Source organism: Monodelphis domestica, chromosome 7 (assembly GCF_027887165.1).
Source record: "Monodelphis domestica isolate mMonDom1 chromosome 7, mMonDom1.pri, whole genome shotgun sequence".
Classification (NCBI taxonomy): Eukaryota; Metazoa; Chordata; class Mammalia; order Didelphimorphia; family Didelphidae; genus Monodelphis; species Monodelphis domestica.
Window position 1 is genome coordinate 161,478,740 of NC_077233.1, and position 23,511 is coordinate 161,502,250.

At 36.5% G+C, this 23,511-nt stretch overlaps 1 protein-coding gene across 9 annotated transcripts in view; it reads left to right on the top strand.

Moving 5' to 3' along the window:
- LOC100021905 (transducin-like enhancer protein 4) overlaps positions 1 to 23,511 on the top strand; it is a 167,294-nt gene that overhangs the window by 41,765 nt on the left and 102,018 nt on the right. For 7 of the 9 annotated variants that reach the window (XM_007498939.3, XM_056805930.1, XM_056805931.1 and 4 more), the window contains exon 6: positions 19,542 to 19,616. The exons of the other annotated variants lie outside the window; for them this stretch is intronic. In XM_007498939.3, the coding sequence (XP_007499001.2) occupies positions 19,542 to 19,616 (75 nt within the window). The remainder of the gene's footprint in view (positions 1 to 19,541; positions 19,617 to 23,511) is intronic. 9 annotated transcript variants of the gene reach the window in all.

Here is a 23,511-nt window from a genome sequence, read left to right on the forward strand (position 1 = left end):
AGGCCCTTAATCTGATCTTTTAACACAGCCTCTGTGTGATATTCTTAACTGCCAAATGGCAGGTGTGCCATTATAAGTTATTTAAAATGTTTTGGTCTAGCAATCAAACCAATAACTATTATTGGGAAAAAATAAATTAGCTAGATTTTGTCATCCTGTAAACAAGTGTATTAGTCTTCTGAGATTTCATAACTTCTTAACCGATGGGTTCTTTGTAGCCTCAGGGATGTTCTTTTTGTCATCACATACTATGTAGAGTTCATTGACAGAACTAATATATAGATGTGATTTTTTTTGTAACATCTGTTTTAAAAAAACTCTTTGTGCCCTGCCATATATACATGTGTATATGAAAAAACATGACTTTGTCTAGAAGTTCCAGCTTAGTAGCAGGTATTAATTTGCCATATTTTCCCTTCTTGATGTTAAAAAAAAAGGCAACATTGGATAACCCATAAATGCCTTTTCAATCATTTGACTGTACTTTAGGAAAATAGATTTTGTAATTGTAGAACAAAAGCTTTTCATTTTATAAGTATGTAGATATATATTAATAGAGAAAAATATTCAATTATTACATTTCACTAAACAATCTTAATCATAATTAATGTTTATATAACATTTTAAGATTTACGGAGTATTTTCCTTATAGCAACAGTGGCAGAGTTTATGCTTTCCAAAAACAGTAACCAATTAGGTGTATGTATGTGAGAAGTGATTTTTAGAGTACCAGAAAACTTTTAGTTTCTTAGTTGTTAGTCTATAAGAGTTTGATTCTCAGGATTCTTATAGCCCTATTTCCCCCTACCCCATAGTACCTGGAATTTATAGTTTAAAACAAACTTGTTAAGATGTTATTAGGGGCAACTAGGTGGCCCAGTGGATAGAGCTCCAGGCCTTAGAGTTAGGAGGACCTGAGTTTAAATTTGGCCTCAGAGATGCTTGGCTGTGTGACCCTGGGCAAGTTATTTGACCTCATTTGCCTAGTTCTTGTCCTTCTGTGTTAGAGTTGTCACTATGGTAGAAGGTAAGTTGTTTTTTCTGCTGATTTCTGCTCAGTTGTGCCCCCTTAAGGTTACAGACTCCACTGGTCTAGCCTAGGACTTCAAAGAACAGAGAGATATAGATAGCCCCATACTCGGTCTAATTAGCTAACTATCATGATTTATTGATAGTAAACAGACTGGTCTATAGTAACTACAAAAGGGTATTTAAAACATGTCTTCTTTGAGCTATCACCTGCAGACTCGGCTCATTCTGAATCTATAAGATGGACTGTATGCATTCTAGTTCCAGGAGAGACCATCTCTACAGAGCTGCAAGCTTAGTCCAGATAGCCTGAAAAGGCCAGCGTTAATATTGCGGCATATGTCTGAAGGTTTCCTAAATCTGAGGCAAAGGATTTCTTAGGCATGTCTAAGTATTCCAGTTACACAGAAGTCAGCACGAAAACACCTTTGGGTTGATAGAAGATCTTGAATGCTTTGTGACTACAGTAGGGAAATTCAGTAGTTACATTCATCAGCTGCTGCTGATTCTTGTCCCTGACATCTTTATCACTTCCCCCTCCTCCAGGGAGAGGATTGAGGCCAGTCAGTCCAGATCAAAGCTCTTACTATTTATTATATGCCAGGATCCCTAAATCTTGCATCTTTTGCAAGGAGAAGAGAAGAGGGTTTCCCTCACTTCATCCTTTCCCCTCTTACCTGATAGTAGCACATCAAACGTTTAGGTATTGGAATGGAATTTTTGTTGTCAAGTCCTACAGAAGGACACAGAGGGCGGACTGTCACCGAGGAAGCTCATTTTGGTCCATTGCTAGGTAGAGAACATTAGCCTCTTCCTCTGACCTTCCCCCCAAATCTTCTGGATTTGCTCTTAGATATTGTCTCAAGGCTAGTTTCATGGCTATGGAATCGATTGCCTAGAGATTGACCATAGAGATTCTGCTTCCCTAGACTACATGATGACCTATGCGATTCTGGGACTAGACAGGGAATTCACTTCTACTACTCAGCTCATTTAACTCAGTTCACTCCATCCTCTTTCTACTAGCTAAGGCTTAGGAAAAAATATTCAGCTTCCTTTCTCCTCCCATCTCTATAAACAAAAACGAAACCCTGAAATGTATAAGACTTGACTCTTTATTCTCTCAAGACTTCAGTAGAAGCCTCTCTGGTTTCAGGCTTTTGAAGGTCTGTATGCTCAACTTCATTGGAAACCAGAGTTTCTGGCCTTATCCATGTTATTGTTTCTCTTCCCTCTATGATGTTTGGTTTATAGACAATGACTAGAGCCATGTTGGCAATCCTATGGCATGTGTTCCTATGTATGCTGGAGGGTGATGCTCCCCTCCCCTTCTCCATTGTGCCAGAGGACATTTCTCCCATCACCCGCCCCTCTGCCCAGTAGCCCAATGGGAGAGCTTCTTCCCTCCCCTGTCTGGTACACATGGGCATGAAGGTTGTAGTTTGGGCACTTGATCTCTTAAAGGTTTGCCAGCATTGGGCTAGATCATTGCTTTGTGGATGCTTTCTCTAAACCAGGGGTTCATGACAATTTTTTGTATTCTGGAACTCTTTTGGCAGTCTAGTGAAGCTGATGGATGTCTTCTCAGAATGTTTTAGGTGCGTAAAATAAAATTCATGAAATATATTACAAAAGAAACATACTAATTATAGTTGTCAAAATATTAAAAATAACAGCAGAAAAAGTTCATTGATCTCAGATTGAGAGACCCTGCCCTAGACTAATTTGTCTCTTTTAATCCTTAATTTGTGCTCTTTTGAGGATCTGCCATTATTAGGTGACTCAGCTGACTAACATGACACTCAAAGGCTGATAGAATTTGGACACCTTTACCTCAACCACAGCTAGAGATTTGCTTACTTCTCTACCTAAGAGAAAAAAAGTAATTGGCTCTACTTGGGCTTCTCCTCCTTTGGAATGGTTTACTGGAACTATAGGTTTTCACCATAATTGCTAATAATTCATAGAGTTATTAGAATATTAACATAAAGTCCAATTTCATAGCAGAATCTTATCATCATAGGGAATAAATGGAGAGACCAAAAGAGGAGCATCAGTTCTAAATCAATAAATAAAATCAATGTCAGAGCTTCTTTTGTGTCTTGAATCCCTTTGTATACTTGAAGTTTATGGATAACTTGAGAATTGTAAGCAACTGGGATCTAAACAGTCCTTTATCAAAACTCAGGGATTTTATCAGATAATATTGTTTTTATATGCAGAAAACAAAAGTACATTGGACCAATTAGAAAACCAATTATATTGAAATATAATTATCAATTTTTTTTAAGTTCATGGATCCCAGGTCCTTCCCGGTTCTATTCTATCCCTTTAGTGGAACCTAAAACTGACCCTTCCTTTATTCTCTTTGGGAGAACATGGCTTGCTTGGGCTTTATGTCTTCTCTACCAATGATGTCAAACTCTTAATATGTACTAAATTATACATAAGGATCATATATCCCTACATATATAAGGTCCACCTATTGACTTAATTTTAAAATGTAACATTAGCTTTGCTTTATTTCATTTTTATTTATTTTGTCAAATATTTCCCAGTTACATTTTCATTTGGCTTGGGCTGCACCCAGGAGTGTTGTGGGCCATGTGTTTTGACACCTCTGTTCTTCAATATTCCAAATGGAAACAAAAACTTGTCTTAAAAGTCATCCTACTTATAATAAATTAGAAAACAATTTGGCAGGCTCTAAACTTCCTGCTCTTTTAGCAAATACTAATTCATTTGCAATAATAAACTAGGAACAGATATAAAGGACACAAGAAGTCAAGGTACCAGACTGATAGAACCTACTTCATAAGGAGCAGTAAGCTTGAAAATATCTTTTGATATTATATAGCAGACTTTAATCTACATTGCAAAAATAATTGATTTGTCTCAAGTAATTAATCTTAGCTTTATATCAAAATAAATGGTAGCTTAATGGACTTCAGCTCTTTTATTTAAAAAAAAAAAACCTGGGGTATATGTGTGAGTATTGGCTTTCTTTCTCCCTCTCCCTCTCCCTCTCCCTCTCCCTCTCCCTCTCCCTCTCCCTCTCCCTCTCCCTCTCCCTCTCCCTCTCTCTCCCTCCCTCCCTGTCTAGAAACCTCTTGTAGGCCATTTGTAGGGATTTGTTGATGAGTAACCTTAAAACAGTCCATTCTATCAATAAGGGATCATGCCTTTGTTGCACAATGATTCTTTTGGGAGCATTAGCCAACCTTCTGGATATTTAGAAAACACTATAACATCTGATGTGGCTTGGGAAAATAGATATTTTAACAGACTGGGTTTCCAAGAGTCTTAATGCAATTTTAGGCTATTAAAGCTTAAAGCTATTACATTGTAAAACTGTACCAAGATTTTTGGAAACCCCTGTAGAATGCCTTTGTTCCTTCTAGTAAATAGATAACTCCTTTAAGTTATTTCTAGCCCCATAGAAATCTGGAAAGTTGAAACTAACAGGCAGTCAGTCAGCAAGTGTTTACTAAGTGCTTGCTGTATGCTAAATTCTAGGGATACAAAGAATAAAGTAAAAAAGTCCCTGCCCTCAAGGACCTCACATTCTAGTGGGGAAGACCACATGTAAATAACTAGACGTTTTCATGATAGAGTAGATGGCAAATAATTTGACCAGGGAAGTCATTATCTTGTAGAAAATGGGTTTTTAGATGAATCTTGGAGGAAGTCAGGGGAACTAACTGGCAGAGGTGGGAAGGGAGAACTTTGTAGGCATTGGATATAGCCAATAAAAAAGTGATGTGTGCAAGGGACCACAAATACTTTTGTGTGCCTGGATCTGCGAGGATAAATAGAAGTGTAAGATAGATAGAAATGGTAGGAAGAGGCATGTTATGAAGAGTTTTAAATGCCAAACAGAGGACTTTGTATTTAATCCTACAGGTACTTTGGAGTGGATTGAATGGGAAGGAGATGGGGGGAAAGAGGGTGACATAGTCAAATGTCTTGGCAAGTGTATGAAAGATAGATTGGAATGGGGAAGGTTGTGGTAAGAACATTAGAAGGATATTGCAGTAAATCTAAAGGGGAGAGAAGGAGATGCACATAGATGATGATGTGAAAATAGAAATGACAAGATTTGATAATAGATTGATATGTGGAGTCAATGAGAGTAAGAAGTTGAAGATTTTACACCAAGGTTGGTAATCTAGGTGAATGGGAGAATAATAGTGCTTTTCACAATAGGAAAATGGGGAAGGTTTTGGTAGAAAGAGAAGTTCTGTTGATTTTGAGATAACTATGGAACATCCAGCCCAACATGTCAAAAGGGCATTCCATGTGCCAAAAGGAAACCTGTTGAAAATTCAACAAAGGAGACTGAGAAGGAACAGAAGGGGAACCAGGAGAGAGTATTGAAATATAAAACCACAAAAAATCCATCTGGGGAGGTGATCAGCTGTCTCAAATGCTGTAGAGAGGTCAAGAAAGATGGGATTTGGAAAACAGAAGATTCAAAGTAATCTTCCTGAGAAAAAAAACTTAACAGTTTTGTGTTGAAAAGGTAATAATATCTTGAATCCATCTTGTAAGATGATTCTCTTCTAGGCAGATGTGTGAAGGAAATTGTTGAGGTTCTCACAATTTTTATCTTACACAGGTATTCCTTCACATAGGTTCTTCTTTATTTATTTATTTTTGGTCTAACATCAGGACTATTTTATTCATTGTGAGTGAATAAGGTTAATAGTTTTGTCCCTATCTTTGGCACTGGTTTTAGTGACAGGTAACTTCACAAATTTGCAACCTGATCTCTGTGTAAGGACTTGATATTTTGGAAACATATTTATATTTATAATAAAAAGCAACTGCCATTTAGCATTTGACACTTTAAGGTTTGGCAAGCCCTTTATCTAAACTCATTAAAAACTTCTTAACAATCTTGTGAGGAAATGTATGAGGAAATTGAGTTTCAAAGAGGTTAATATGAATAATTATGTTAATAATTGTTATCAGTAGAAATATGAACCCAGGCCTGTCTGACCTCAAGTATAGCATTCATTCTACCTCTGTGTACTTGAATAATACAAGTCAAAATTGATAGAGGACAGAAAGTAGTTTTGAGATTCTATAATATCTCGAATTTCAGACTGATCCTGTCAAAAAATTGAGCTGGGTCTAGGTTAGCTATGGTACATTGGAGATTTAGGAAACAATCATTAGAATGGTATATATTAAAGCTATTTGTGTTGGTGTCTTTGTCCCCTTGGAGATTAAAAAAAATTAACCTTTTTTAATAAAAAATGAACAAAAAACCATTTTCTCTCCCACCCACTTCCTTCTATCATTGAAAAACAAGATCAAGCAAAACAGTTTCCCACGTTGGCTATGCTTTAAAAAAGCAATATTTTATCATTCATCCCCTTAGAATTGTGACTGGTCATTATATTGATCAGATTCCTTACGTTTTTTCTCAAAATTGACTTTACAGTGTTCTTGTTACAGTATAAATTTTTCTGGTTTTGCTCACTTCACTCTGCTTCAGTACATACAAATCCTCTGAGGTGTCTCTGAAGAATTCACCCATTATTTCTTATGACATGATAGTATTCCATTAGAATAAGGTAAAAGTAAGTCAATGAAAAGACATTGTGGAGAGAGGTGGAGTGTTAAATGAGAAGATAGCAAATAGGCCAATGTAGAGTACATGGAAGGGTAAGGCACAAGAACCCTGGAAAGGTAGCAAGGGGTCAGTCGGTAAAGGGCTCCATAATCAAACAGAGGATTTTACATTTGATCCTGGAGGCAATGGGAAGCTGCTGGAGTTAATTGAGGTGGTAGGTGGATGTGAGTGGTATGACATAGTCAAACCTGTGCTTAAAGAAGATCAGATTGACAGCTGAGGGGAGGTTGGACTAGAATAGAGAGTGACTTGAGGTCACATGGCCAACTAGAAGGCTATTTTGATAGACTAGGCATGAGGTAATGAGAACCTCTATCAGAATGGCAGTTGTAGGAGTGGAGGGAAGGGATGTTCTAAAGGCAGAAACTACAAGATGAGAAGGGAAGAAGGGGAAAAAAAATCCTAGGCCAATCTCTTGTACAAAGTGGTTCTGTGCACTGGCTGCAGCACAGTTGCCTCTGAATAGCATCAAGTTAGTTCTCCTCTTATTGCTTGTTAACTTTGTAAGGAATCAGTGGTTTGTGATAACACCTTATGATAAAGGAAATCTTGACTGAAATCACCTTGATGAGTATATAGTGTCGCTGTCACAGATAATCTTCAAATGTGCAAATTTAATCTTAACCGGAGATATGACTTTTATTGTGATATCATTTTTTCTTTTTCTAATAAGTAATCATATCTTTCTCCAGAATTCTTCCAATTGATAATATGGCCATTCTTGTGCTGAAACTGTGAAAAAAAGTGGTTAACTACATAGTATTTAATGCTTTAATTGTATGGCAATGTATTGAAAGAATGTCGAAATAGTGGAAGGAATACTGGACTTGAGACATGATTAATGCATTATGCCTTGCCTGTAGCACTTAATGACTGTATGACCATTGGAAAATCATTTAACCTTTCTGAGCTTTAGTTTCTTTAACTGTAAAATGAAGTTAATATCTCCTCCAAGAGATGAGAGTAAGGTAAATTTTACATAAATGCCAGCTATTTTTATTAGTGCAAATACATGTAGGACATGGGACCTTTTGTTTTGGATGTCATATATTTAGTTCCTCCTTAACATGATGGACTAGAAATTATTTGTGGTTTATGAAATATCATTGCCTCCTAAAACCCTATTTATTTGAGCATCTAGGTTAATACAGTATCAAATTGCTCTGTACTATATTTTGCATGTATAGTATAATTGCAAAATAGAAACTGAAAAATGTGATCAGTCACTTTCATGTTGTGCCTTAGGGGGGAAAATGAACTAAATAGAGTGGTTCCATGCACCGGTTATAGCTGCAGTTGCTTCTGAATAGCACCAAGTTAGCTCTACTCTTATTGCTTGTTAACTTTGTAAGGAATCAGTGGCTTGTGATAACACATTATGATAAAGGAAATCTTGACTGAAATCACTAGATATTCCCCTTGATGAGTGTATAGCAGCTCCATCACAGGTAATTTTCATATAACATTTAAAGACCTGAGTACATTTGGCACATAGATGTTAAGGCATTTTATAGGTGACATTCTATGTGTCATATTATGACAATACCCAGCACTTCAGAGGAGTCTTACAATGTGTAATGCAGAAATGCACACAAGTATGGGGCCTGCTGTTGGTTTGCTTCTTTTTCACTTCCACTTTTTCCTTTTTAAAGAAAGTTTTGGAATTCAATTTCTGCCAATAACTTTTGGATGAATAATCAGTCATATTTATGTTCACATGCATATCTCCTTTTAATATCATTAAATTGATACAGTTAATGGTATATTTTGGTCTTAGATGTTTGATGTTGAGTCATATGGAGATACATGACTTGGCTGTGGCGGTTGAATTTCTGAGTAGTCAGATCAGCCATTCAACAAACATTTATTAAGTGTATCCTAGCCTCCTATCTCTATAATCTTCATATTTGCTCTCATTGCCATAGAGAGGATATAGTGCTACTTTTCTGGAGTATGTTGATATCCATCCAAAGCATAGATGATAGCTTGTGTCTCTGCATTCATTGTGATACTGGCCCTTCTGAAATTCTTTTTGTTTAAGAAATTGATCTCATCTGTTTTGATTTGGAAAATTGCAATTAGATTGTTATAAGGTAGGTTTTTAAGGTTCCTTCACCTATGAAGTGATGTTGGGGAAAGAATGAAAATTTGTATCTTCTTCTGGCAAATGAAAACTGAATTAGATAGGCAGAAATCATTCAACAAAGCTCTCTGAGGACTTACTTTGTTTGTGTGCTTGGCCCTGTACAAGGTCATACAGGGTCCTTAAAAAAGAAATGAAGTCATATCCTACCTATGGTTACCCTGAAGTCATGTTCCCATTTAAGGAGTTTCTTCATAGTTCTGATAAACCAAATTTCCATAAGGTAGTCTTTCTTTCTGTAGGCATACTTTTTGATGAAAATGGATTTCTCGTGGAATAATATGGGGAAAAGTTTTCTTTTTATTCTGGATCATTTTTCTTGATGATGTCAGTTGTGACAAATTCAGTGAAATGACCTATTAACTTGATGTTAAATTACGTGGTATCTTACCAACAGAAAGCTTTGAATAATCATGTCAGATATTCTTTCCATCCAAAACTTAGTTATTAGTATTGATTAACCAGAGCCAATACTATAGCTATCTAGAATCTGCAAAACTTTTCTTTTTTGGGTTGATGTCATGAGGCAAGGCAAGGAATTTTCCTATTTGTTGGCCCCAAGAAAAGACATCTCTGACTTCCCTTATGTCAGAGAATGTGGGACCCAGATTCTTGACTCAATGAAAGTTGCCTTTGTCTTTGAATGAGCCATTGGCACCTGTCTTATTGGCGTAGGTGATGTTTCCCCAGGCACAAATTTAAATGAAATTATTTGCCTCTAATACTTTATTAGTTTTGTTTCCATTTTTATAAGCCACTTATCATATAGCCTATGTATGGGGTGCTCAGGGAGGAGTAGTATCTCTGGTATGGAGGGCTTGTCGTGCCCTCCTAGGGCAGCTCTCCAGCCTCTGACCCCCACCTGACACCCAGCTCTCACTTGCGGCTCCCAGTAGCTGCTAGCATGTGGCAGCGGCCACACCCCGGGCAACGGCTTCGACAGGCCGGCTAAACCTTGTGAGGGTAGCCATCGGGTCGTCCCCTGGTGAACCAGGGCTTTGCTCACCCAGCATGTGAAGACTGCTTCGGCAGAACAGGCGGAAGAAACCAACAAGAAGGTTCAACGGCTGAGAGGGCGACGCAGCAAAGCACAGTGGAGTGCTTAGGGCGTGTTGGAGCACAAAAGACAACACGGCCATCCAATGCAGCTGAGGAAGTCTCCAGATGTAACGACTGTTCGTGCCACTGGACCCAGGCTTCCAACGCTGAGAGAGTGGGACTGTCTCTGTGCATCGACTTTTCCACTTAAATCTCCTTCACGCACAAGTGTCTTTGTGTACACATGCACAAAGACAATCGTCATTCTCGGCTTCCGAGAGACTACTACCATATATATATATATATATATATATATATGTATATATATATATATATATATATATATATATATATGCTAGATTGTAAGAAAAAAATAAGTTTAAAATATTTCCTTTCTCCTTGCACTTTGAAGGTATCTTCCATTTTTAATGAACATAATAGACTTACTTGCCTTTGAATTGTATACATAGATCAACAATGTTGCAGTCACCAAGCCCTTAAAATTAGGATCTTTTTTTTTTCTTGGCCAGTGATTTCAGCTTGGTAGGAGGTATGCCATTGGCTGAACTCACTTCACTTGTGTGATTTTTCTAGAGTTTTTCACACTGCAACTTTAACAGCTAGTTCCTATCCAATTATTTATATGTTCAAAGAGCAACAATCCTATCAACACTTAAGTATTTATTAAGTGCCTACTATGTGCTAAGCACTAAATGGATTATTGGGATCATAGTCATTAACAAGTGTTTGTTGTGTGCCTGCTCTGCAGTGTATTTTTAACTGGGTGATGTTGCAACTTTTCATAGGTAGAACCTATCTGTCATGGGTTGGCTGAAATAGTTATACCTTCCTTTCAGAGAAGAAATAATTTGGGTGGCTTTTCTGGTTTAATACACAAATGTTATAATGAAAGTTCCCCTCTCTCACACCCACTATATCTATTCAGTTAAGATCTGTTGATTCTACTTTTGCAGTATCTCCTCCTCCCCAGATGTTACTTCTTTCTAAGACCTTGTTACCCCTTACCTACATGATTTTAAAAGCTTATAGATGCCTCTATTTCTAGACTCTTCCCTCTCCAGCAAGCACCTCCTCCCCCCTTTTTTTAGACCCTTACTTTCTGGCCTACTATCACTTTTTTTTTTAAACCCATACCTTCCATCTTAGAATCAATACTGTGCATTGGTTCTAAGGCAGAAGAGTGATAAGGGCCAGGCAATTGGATTTAAGTGATTTGCCCAGGGTCACATAGCTAGGAAGTGTCTGAGGTCAGATTTGAACCCAGGACCTCCTTTCACTGGACCTGGCTCTCAATCCACTGAGCCACTCATCATTTTTAAGACAGAAGAGTGGTGAGGTTTAGGCAATCAACTTTACATGGCTTGCTCAGGACCACACAGTTAAGGAGAGTCTGTGGCCATATTTGAACTGATGTTCTCCCAGTGCCAGGACTGGCACTGTCCTACCCTAGCTGGCCCTCCAGTCCCTTCTTTACACAACTGCAGAGATTTGACTATTGCCATTTTGCTGCTCAAAAATCTTCGGTGACTTCCTTTTTTCATTAGAATTATAGCCTAATAAAATTTCAGGTCTTCTGAACTGACTCTCACCTACCTTTCCTGTTTTAAAAAAAAATTCAACCCTTTCATACATTCTACATTGCAATTAAATTATATGACCAGTTTTCACCAACTTCTGTTTTCCTTCTATGCATTGGCATTGCTAGCTACCATTCTTGGATGCTTGTCTGTTTCTACCATTGCTCCATTCTGCTTACTCCCCTGAATCTAATCTCAATTTCTTACTTCAGTTATCTCATCCCTACTCATCTATTTCTTAGAATAATTCATTTAGATTCCTTTTTTGTATTATAACTTGTTATACTTATCTTATTACCCCCATTAGATTGTAAATTCCTTGAAGCATTCATGATCCTAGTGCTTACCACAACTCACACTTAATAAGTGCTTAATATTTATTGAGTTTTATGATTTTACTCAGTGCCCTTTCTTTTAGTGCTTTTAGAGAGAAGCTTAAACCTTAGTTGCCCAGGAACAATGAAAGAAAAATAGGAGGAGGAGAGGAAATAAATCCTAAATGTGGCAGTGGGTAACAAAGGAGAAATGATAGGTCATTCCCCCATGTAAGTCCAGGCGTGCCTATACTAGTCCACTTTGTCTCTATTTCTCCTGTTTGCTATTACTTCTTTTATCTGTGGAGTATAAGCGTCTAACACAGTGCTGCACATAGTAGGAGCTTTTAAATGCTTGCTGAAATTGCATTACAGTATCACTATTGATCACTAAGCCTTTCATCTCTAATTTCCTGTATGCTGGAGGATGTATATTTCATAGTCTTATTTCAGAAAAGAAAATAAATCAGCATATCTAATCGTCTCAGAAGTTCCTTTCAGAGGCCACCCGTTTTACCCTGGCCTTGTTTGGGCTATCACTAATGTCCTTCAGCTGTGTTTTCTTCTGTTGTTCTTGGTTGAAGTGCAAACAGAGTTCATGTCCCACTGAGCAGCTGAGTAGTAAGACATGATGTCTAGGATCCTGTGCTTCACATATTGCCATTTGAGCAGGCCATCAGCCTCTTTTGACGTGATAAACTGGATAAAGGAGACCATGAGAGAGGAAATAAAATGTATAGTGAAGTGATAGGAAAGAAACATTTGGAGAAGGAGAAAGAAACGCAAACGGACTCATCAGTGTATTATTACGTTATCTAAGTTTTAAGAAGAAACAAATTGAATTGCTAATTCTGCATTAGAGAATTTTTTTTTTAACTTTAAAGGAAACTCAATTGACTATGGCAACCCATGAAAAGGAAACGGGGAAAATATTTCCATTTTAATTTATATTAGCCTTTTAAAGTTCATTTTAGCTACAGTTTTTTTCTTTCTTCTATGAGCTTATGCTCATTTTCTTCCTGTCTTGAGTTGTGATTTTTACTGTTTATCCATTACAGCTACAGTCTTTGGTGGAATGCTATTGTGTGTCCGAGTTAGTACTCTTAAATGTATTTTCTCTCCTTTTTAAAATATAAGGAAGATATATTTGCTACAATGGGAGTTTATATTCTAAACTCCAGTGGCATAGTAAATTTTGCCATGAGTATTTATAGTAAAACATGACTGTAGAAAGATTGATGATTTGAGTGGAGGTTGGAGTAGTTAACTTCTGAGGTCCCTTCCAACTCCGGCATACAGTAATCCTTCTATTCAATTCAATCTTTTAATGAAGAGTAGTGGTAAAGAGCCTATGAGGAAGGGAAGTTTTCAACCACAGGCCCAGATTAGGTTATATTACATTAGTCTGTAGGTCATTGCTTTCAGAAGGAAGGTGAACTTAGACTTCCATTGTTAATTTAATCTTTTGCAAGCTTCTTTTAGAAGCCCCTGATTAACCCTTTTATGGTTTATTCTATTATTCTTCCCAGGTTACCATATAATTACCATACCAGAGAAAAGTCCAAGTAGGCTGAGGCATTGGTTTTCCTTTCTATTGGCTTTGAAAAGTAGAACCCATAGAAATTCTCTGTGTGTGCTTCCTGGCAGAAGTGGTTTCTATATTGATGTACTTTGATACTATTTGCTGTGTTTGTGTCTCATCACCTTTCATGAATATTTGGTATAAAATAAGGTTGGTATGGTAAAATGACATTTTTTTTTAATAAATAGGTTGGATCTTTTTAAGTTTTTGGTTCCCTAGGCTCTCAGTGGTGTAAAGATTAAAATTTAGGGATTGGGGAGACTGAGGCAGGTAGAAATTAGTTTCTCTCTGCAAGGAGTATTATATTTTTTAGAGGTTTATTAAGGATTAAGGATTAAAGAAAATACAGGATAAGGAAAACGTGCCTAGGCCAGAGGCCTAGACAAGACCTCACCTACATTATGGAAAGAGCCACATCTGCTCCAAAACGGAAGTCCAAAAAGAGAAAAGAGACCTCAAAAGCTTTTGAAATCAGCTTAAGTACCTTCTCGATCTCGCCCACCTCAGAATTCTGTGAGATTACAAAGCATTTTGGGGAAGTGGAGCAAGGACTTGTGGGGATTGAAGTCCAGAGTTCAAATCTCAATTTTACATACCTCCGTTTGATCCTCTGGGAAGAAGTCCTTCCCCAAAGGATCATAAAAACATAATCAATTTAAAGATTACAATAATGTGAGGATAAGAGAAAAAAAGAACCAAAACCAATAATTGCTGAACGCATTGACAAAGAGCCAGTTAGGGGGCAGTCCCCTTTGGCATGAAAGTATACATACAAATAAATGTTCAATCAACCACACCCAAAGTTCATTTTTGTGCAGCTTATGGTCTGGAGGCTTCTTCATGGTGGCTTCTCCAACAGTTCAGTTCTGGATTCAGAGAGGTAGCATCTTCTTTACCTAAAATTCTTCTCAAAAGGAATTTAAACTTTGAAATTTAAATAATGATATTTTTACATTCCCCCCATTAAGAGGGTGATTTAAAAAAAAGGATCACTTATGGATGCCTGGCTGAGGTATATGAATCAATTGGCAAGAGATATTAAAAAGACATCAGAAAAATCCAAATAAAAAAAGAAAAAACTCTGGATGAAAATATAGACTCTCAAAGTTTTATGTGTAAAAATTCCAAGTAAAAAGAAAAATAAATCTATAACAGGTCCTTGAATCAGGGCCCAATTAAAATGATCTAAGCAATGATGCATTTACCCAGGCAGTAGCCAGGACTACAGAAAGGTACCACACTATGAGAGGCAGAAAAGGGGACCAGATTATAGAAGCCAAGTAGGAGCCAAGTTTTGGGGATACTCCTCTGTGAGTATCTTCAGAGTGAGTGTGGACACAAGGAAAGCCTATGTCTAACAATGTTAAACACAGTAACCTCGAGTCTTCACACTAGGTTCAAGACCTTGGCCTAGAAGTGCATCAATCCATCCTGGATTGGCTTTTATTTGGCTCTGTGCAATGGCTTTTTTGTGTATATCTTGTCCTGGAATCAGACAGAATCATTAAGCAATGTCCCATAATTTATTTAAATAATTAGTGGCATTGTTTTTATAGTCACAAGCTTTTTGGGCATGCTCTGACAAATGTATTTCAATCTTGTAGTACTGAAAAATCAAAACCTTAATGCTGGTGACGTGCTTTAAATATAAAAAGGAGAGAAAAAAACTGAAATAGTATATTGCACATGCAAGAAAAATATAATAATAAAAGAGCTTTAAAAAATTCAAAAATGTAGCTTATAATCATTGACACTCTGTGTCAGCTAAGAAAATATAGAATACAAGACTTTCTCACCAAAAATGAGATCCATTTCCTCTTTGTATCTGGCCATGATCACTGAGAGTAGAAGGCAAATGAATTGAGAGAGGTAACATGTTTACATTTTAAAAAATACAGTAGTACAAATATGTAGTTATCAAAATCTCCAAAATTCTCAATAGCCCAATTAATTACAATAGCAAACAAACACACTTTCATATTTCACATAAGTTGCTGTATGGCATTTAAAAGCCTATGAATTGATGGATATTTGTCACAATTTTTTACAAATGTAGCAAATCTTTCAATCTTGGTAATAAACATATTTTTTAAACAAAGTAAAGCTCATCTTGGGTTAAGAACATAATCAAGAAATCTATATATCATTCTGGTGCAAGTAAAGTAGTGAGCTGAAGAGTATAAATAAAGGGGTGCTCCTTTTTCTTGGAGGCTTTTTAGGGGTACAAATGCCCTGAGATTAACTGCCCCAACTTCCATTCACATATTTAGAAATGTGGGAAGGTTGGGGGTTATAAAATGTATTTCACTTCAGCTACTAGAATGGGCCTTACCTCATGGTAGGGGCAGGCAAAAATAACCTGAGATTGTTAAAAAAAAATTCCAAAAATCATATTTAAAAACCCTTAAAATCAGTTGAGATATTTAGCATATTAAATTTTCCAAAGATTGTTATAGCAATTGTAACCAGTTCTGAAGTCCATCTATCCTCAGCAAAATAGAAAAAAGCTGTTTTTTTTCCCCTTTTTTTTATATGGGCTTAATTACAATAATATTTGTTCAGCACAGTTATAGGGGAAAAAACAACAGAATTTTAAAACTCAGTACATTCAAAATAAATTCAATCAACCTTCAGTGTAAGAGAATAATATTGAATTCAGTAACATATGAATTTAACATCACAAAGTTAAACCTTAAACAAAACAATCAGGAAAAATGCAATAGAGTACAAAGATTTTTATTAACCATTGGAGTCTGAAATGCCTTAAAATTTCCAGTCTTTAAAAAGTTCCTTGGGTTCTTATCCATTTAAATGTCTATTGTCCGAAGGCAGAGTAGTAAGGGCTAAGCAATGGGGTTCAAGGGACCCGTCCAGGGCCCCACAACTGGGAAGTATCTGAGGCCAGATTTTAACCCAGGACCGCATGTCTTTAGGCCTGGCTATCAGTTCGCTGAGCCACCCATTTGCCTTCCCAAAGTTAAAGTTGAATCTTTGGGCTGAGTCTGCTCCCTGACAGGCAGGTGAAGTCAATGAAATTACCAGAAGAGTCAAAAGGTATCCTTTTAAACAGCCCATTGCTATTAAGTTTCTGTTTGAAAAAATCTGTTTCTTCTCCTCTGCTATGAACCCCTTCCTGTGGTCAATACCCTGTGGAGGCTTAGCCTAAGGGAAAATTACCCTTTCTCCTTTCCCTCTCCTCTCTCCCCTCCGCCCATGTGGCCAATACTGTTACCAGCTGGTCGCAATGAGTCCTGAGCCATCTGCTCCAAGGATCTGGGTGATGAGCCGGCTGGGGTCACGCTCCTGGGTCTGGGTGCAGAAACAGGCAGGCAGGGCTGGGAGATTGGGTACCAGGTGATTGCAATCTTGGTTGAATCAGGTGGGCCAGGTGAGCGAGAGAAAGTCCGCTTGGCTGGGGCCAGAGCTGGAGCGCAGACAAGCAGGGCTGAGCGGGGTGGGGCCAGGAGAAGAGGCTGTCCGAAGTGGATGGCAGCAGCAGGCAGGCAGGAGCTGATCAACAGCTTTGTGACGGTTAAAAAAAAAAAGGCAAGCAGGACCGGGAACTCGGGCACCAGGTGAGAAGCTGCAGAAGCAGGAGCAGGAGAGGGCCACAGGCAGGAGCTGATCGAGATAGTTTTCTAAAAAGCATCTTGGACAGACGTGGCTTAAAAAAATTCTAGGCACTAGCTATAAAGATTAAATCAGAAGATTGAGAGTTTTTTTTCCCATTAGGTTGCCAACTGTAAAGATTAAAATTTAGGGATTGGGGAGACTGAGGCAGGTAGAAATTAGTTTCTCTGCAAGGAGTATTATATTTTTTAGAGGTTTATTAAGGATTAAAGAAAATACAGGATAAGGAAAATGTGCCTAGGCCAGAGGCCTAGACAAGACCTCACCTACATTATGGAAAGAGCCACATCTGCTCCAAAACGGAAGTCCAAAAAGAGAAAAGAGACCTCAAAAGCTTTTGAAATCAGCTTAAGTACCTTCTCGATCTCGCCCACCTCAGAATTCTGTGAGATTACAAAGCATTTTGGGGAAGTGGAGCAAGGATTTGTGGGGATTGAAGTCCAGAGTTCAAATCTCAATTTTACATTGGTCATTTCTTGTTTCAAGGAAGACAGTTGAGTCTTTAACACTATTGATTCCAATAGTTTTTATGACTATCTACTTATTTGGTTGTCTGTTTCTTAGCTGCTGTAATTATGTGATGTTTTTCCCCTCAGAAAAAGACATATCTTACCTTGCTTTATGTTGGCATGGATCTTGTTAGGAAATATTGGAATTGTTTTAACCTTCAGAATTGCTTTCTTGAGACCTTGATTTGAAGGGCAAATTCCTGCAGAACTATACTCAATGTGTCAAAAATGGATTCAACACTAATTTTGAAAATTTACCCAGATGTGTCATATTGAGTGCTCTGTTAAGGGCCTACTGTGATGCCTAGTCCTGGTGTAACATTGACCCTGGCAACTTGGAAGGAACAACTATTTCAAGGCATCAGTAAAACTCAGGCCAGTCCTGTTGAGTTGGAAATATTTTGACAATGGCCCTAGTAATAGCTTATGGCTGTAGAACAGACTAAGTTTGGAAAGCCTTTATCACTAGAAAGTTGGTCACTAGGTAATAACAGTTTTTGACTATAGCAATTCATGAAGTTATCTAATAACGTGAGGGATTTGTAACCTTTGTAAATTGAGAGAATGCTGATGAAAACATTGATATTAATGTTGAAGAATGAGTACCAGAACTTCATGTTTTATCAAGTAGTTATGGGTTATATCTTGTATAAGTAGTTATATCTTAAGATAGAGGAGTGGAGATAGTAATGTCTGTGTCTAAGTGAATGAATTATATATTTAATTTAGTGGAACTTTGGGCAGGAATCTAGAAGGGGGAATGTCATACACTATGATAATTGATAGATTACGTGCTTTTCCAAATTTAAGTATGTATTGTAGCTATACAACTTGAAATGAATGATTAAAGTCGGCTACTTGCTTGTTAGCAAGGAAATGGCTACCTTTTTGTGTATATTAAGATAGGATTTTCATGAAAAAATAAACTGGAATGTTGCTATTCTGTTCTTGGGATTCACAGTATGAGATCACCACGCAGGTAAAATTATATGGCATGGTCCATTTCCTACTTTGTTAATTACCTCCATGAATGGGCTTTCTATATATCTTATTCCAATTAACATTTCATGTGTACTTTAACGCAATATACCATTGTGCATATTAGTTTAAAAATATGGTTTTATATTTTAGAGCAATTGTCTATGCAAATATAGCTATATATATATGTATGTATATATATGCAGCTCTCTACCTTGCTGTATACTCATTTATGCCACTGAATTCTGCCACTTCTATGCTTCACCTACAAAACTTTTGACTTAAGTTGTTACTCAAAATAATTTATAAATTTTCCCCTTTTTTCAGTATCAAGGACAAAGGAATTTTCCTATGTTCCCTAACGCTAAGACCCTTAGGAAAAATTTTTGTTAGTTTTTGTTTGTTTTTAATGAAAAAAAATCACCATAATATTTGTAGATTTTTAACCTTTTAGAACCATATTTAATTAAAATACACCACTATTCTCAAACATATATATATATTTCCCTTTAAATATGAAAAACTATATAATAAAAGTAGCAAACATTTTCAAAAAGGTTCTGAATTTTTAGCTCTGTACATCCTCTATTACCTACTCTGACTACGTTGAGAAGGACATCTCTCCTCACAAGCACCTCTAAAACAGATAGGTTCTTTTCTTAAAAAATTTTTTTAATGGAATTAGCACCTTGAATTTTGGGGAGAAGGCAGGCAGTTTTTTTCTGATTGTGTGCATGCAAATGTAGTCCACATACTTGTGTAGGACACATTTTTGATTATCAGGTTCTACTAATATGCAATACATTAATTGATTTGGGGACAACAGAAGAACCTATAATAGTTTTCAGAAAAGAAATAAGTACTTAACACATTTTCTTCTCGACTTTGGGGAAACATAAGAGACACCTACATATATAAACACAACCACTCCTAGTGTGCATATTTTGGAAACCAGAGAATTACTGATTTAGAGCCCTGCATGTGATTGTAGTTAGAAAACATCATAGGAAAAAAAAAAAGCTGTACTTGACTGACTAGAAAACAAATAATTTTATTCTGTTTCTGATCTTCATTTATAGCACCAGCAACAAGTGGTGCAGGCTGTGGAACGTGCCAAGCAAGTGACCATGGCAGAACTGAACGCAATCATTGGGGTATGTGGTCTTTCTGTTTTAGCTCTAATAGTGTTTGTAATTAGCTCTTATTTTCAATTTGGTTCTATTAGATGGGCAAATTGGTGAATAGTAAAGTGAGAATAAGTATTTTGGCTTAAGCCTCATAAATTTGATTGCTATATCAGAAATTTTTGATCACATTCTCACCAATGAAGTGATTAGAGTAAATGTATATTTTTGTACTTTTTCTCCTCAAGAACTGATCCCTACTCTTAGGAACTTTACTTCACATGGAAAGTCAGCTTCTGTAACCAACATACCTCAAGAGTATGGATTATAATCTTATTAAATTGAAATATGCAGCTTTACACAGGTTAATATAGTATGTTTATATAAATGTCATACTTTAAAGGCATTGTTTCGATTTTAGTAATTGTTTTACAAATAATTAGTTTTAACACCCCTTAAGACAAAGGAAAACGTCTCCACCTGCTTGATAAATTATTCACTCAATTAATTGAAATCCTTACTTTCAGCAATGCTATTAGTGTTGCATAAAAGTCCTGTGAGACTCTGGGCTTGGATATGGTTCCTCTAGAAAAAGTGAAAGTAATCAATTACTCAGTTGGTAAAACTTAAGTAAGTGCCTACTCTGTGCCAGGCACTGTGCTAAGCATTGAAGATACAAAAAAGAAGCAAAAAGCAATTTAGTGTTCAAACTACCTTATATGCTGAGACAAAGATGAGGCATTATAGCTTAATAGCACATTATTCACATCCATAATTATGCAGCTGATGCTAGCAGTTTTAAAAGTTATTCTAATGAAGACACAACAAGTGTACTTTCCTTATTTTCCCCCCTCCCCATTACTTTTTCTTTTGTGTATAGATTATACACAAAAGTCTTTTCCTTTTTTTATTCAGTGTATCAAACACACTTTGAAATGCTAATTATTCCATTTACTTTCATTAAAATTCAAATTGCTGAGTGAAGATGTGGATAAGGGTTGCAGAATAATCAATCTGAAGTGAAGATACTGCTTCAATTATGCCTCTGTCTTTTAACAAGGAAATCAGAGTTCTCTGATCATTGCTGACAGCAGTGGAGCAGTAGCCTGATTGTAGCTCCTTTTTAATAGGCTATTTCTAACTGTATTTTCTGTCCCTCTGACCACAAGGAAATACTAGTAGTCAATTAGGAGATATAAATGGAAAAAAGTAACCTTTATTTCCTCTGAAGTGCCCCTTAGAAAGAGGGAGACGAATCAGAGCGAGTCATGTAGAATCATGAATAGCATTTGTTGTATGTCCTTTACGCTCCAGTGAGGAAAGTGGGAGATGGATGCATTTCCCAATTAGTTTTCATTACCTAACCCCAAACTACATTCTTCTGTTAGCATTCTTTTAATAAAGAAAATAGTTGAAGCTTGGATTTTTAAAAATCTCTATCTGTAGACAGGTAGTATGCTGGAATATGTGAGAGACTATAGTAGACTACATGTGTGTTGGGGCTACTACTTTGATGTTTGTTACCAAATGCCACATGGATCAGAAGGGACATAGTGAGCCTACTATAATGTTAGCTATTGATTTGTAGAATTTGTTCAGTGATTGCAAATGTGGGAAATTATTGGATTAGTTTGAACTTTGGATTTGCTTTTGGTTGAACCACTAAAACACAGAGCCTGTATGGAATTGGCCGTATTGCTTGGGTAGAGTTGAGGTAGGTTAAAAAGGGTAGAGGGTAAAACTGATTTTGTTTCTTTTCATATTTTTTTGGCGGGGTATAATTTCTGCAAATTTTTTTGGATAATTGATTTGTTTCTTTTCTAAAATGTATATATAGATTATTTTGCCTTTGGTTGTTGCTTTTAAAATAGATAAAAAAAAGCAGGAATAAAAAAGGTATAATTCACACATATACTTCCTCCCCTCTATAGATACACATCTACATAAACATACTTATATCATACACATGCATATATATACACCATACATGTATATCAGATGTTCACATTTCACTACTTTTCTAACATTTTAGTTTTATAGAGGGGCAGTCTGCCCTATCTAGATATGAAATTCTTTTATTTGTATAGTTTATAACTATTTCTGGCAAGCACATTGTCTTTATGGATTATCTGTTAAAATGAAACTAATTTAATTTTCCCTACCCTCACCCCCACACCTCAATTTTATTTGAAAAATGACCCAGTTTTGTAGCATGTTATCAGAACAGCATGTGCTGTAGTTATGGACCTGGTAGGAAATTTGAGGTATTTGCACACAAACAGAAAATAGAATGCAAATCATGGAGTCAGACCATTCTAGAAGAAAAGAATGAAGAAACTGAAATAAATATATCAGTGTACGACAAACTGGGACCTAATAATTAAAATGAATTTTTGAGTTTATTGAAGTTCATTTTGCTATTTGAAGTTGTTTCATTTTGCTTTATTATTTCTAGTATGCCATATTCTTTCTCTTGTAATACTGGAAATTTAAGTGTACCTCCTACTCTATCTGGGTGTACTTCTTTCTCTTTGTATATTAAATTTCTTTTTTTGAGTGATAGATCCTCTACGAGAAAGTATATAAGGATAATTTGTCATGATTTTTATTTCCCTTTAAGAATATATGTAGCACTTAGATAAAAGGGATTATAATGGGCTAATCCAAAATATGAACTCTCTCTCCCTCTCTCTCTCTCTCTCTCTCTCTCTCTCTCTCTCTCTCTCTCTCTCTCTCTCTCTCTCTCTCTCTCTCTCTCTCAAAATCCATATCTTTTAAGCTATGTCTCCACACTATCCCATATAAGCATAAATGTACTCAGGTTTAATGAAATCTGATGAAGCACCATTTTTGCTCTGCAATATTATTCTACCTTCATTGGTAAATGAACCAAGTCAGTGATCCATGCAGTTTAAATGCCGAATACTGGAGTGAGCCTGGAACCTGGAGAGACTGCTTGTCCTCTTGACAATACGCTAGTTGTGTTTAATGGAACGAGACACTAGTTATAATGATTTCTTTCACAGGTCATGTTCAGTTTAAAGCTGTTGATAGATTGAAATGAGCCAAATATCATCTAGCTTTTATTTATAAGGGTAAAAAATCAGGAAATATCTATTTTGTTTCTAGCTAATATTATGAATTGGCTTCATTCCACTTTTATATCAAAGGTTCCCATACACCCACCTACCTACAGTGTTCCCCATACTGGGGCATGAAAATAATGTATATATGTCTGCCTTGGTCTTGTCCTGTGTCCTACTAGCTACTGTGTTTTTAAATTAGAGTCTCTGCAAGATCACTCTGTTGGAACAACACACAAATTGTAGTTTTAAATCAGTAATATCATCTAATTAGGAATGATGTTTTCATTTCCTACATTATTAAATTGAGTCATCTGACTATCTTAAAGTCTTTTTTAAAATCCATTTCACTATATAATCAGCACATGCTGTTGTGAATACGGTTTTACTTAATATGAGAGAGCTTAAAACCTCGTAAGAATTTCACCAAAGGACCTACCATTTTAAAAACCATGTTACTTTAACTTGAACATTGACAAGGAAAATGTTTGACTTATGGTAGAGAAAAATGTGAATTCCTTTAGGGCTTTTCTTGCCCATTTATCTCTGAAAGGAGAGAGAAATGCCCACCCCCACCTCCCAAAAAAGAAACCCAACCCTTAAGAACAGGTATGTGATGGTGTTCAAGGGAAATGCAGTTTAGCACGAGAAATGCTGAACCTCAATTTTTAGCAGTGACATTTTAATGATAGGAAGTCTGCAAAATTATTTGCCATCAATTGTGAAGGCAATAACAAGCCTTGGTGGTTTTTCACACTCTCTGTGTTAAGTGCTTTCAGAATGACAGCGTAAACTGTGTTAGAGAACTCCAAGGAAGTAAAACTGATTAAAATGTTCATGCT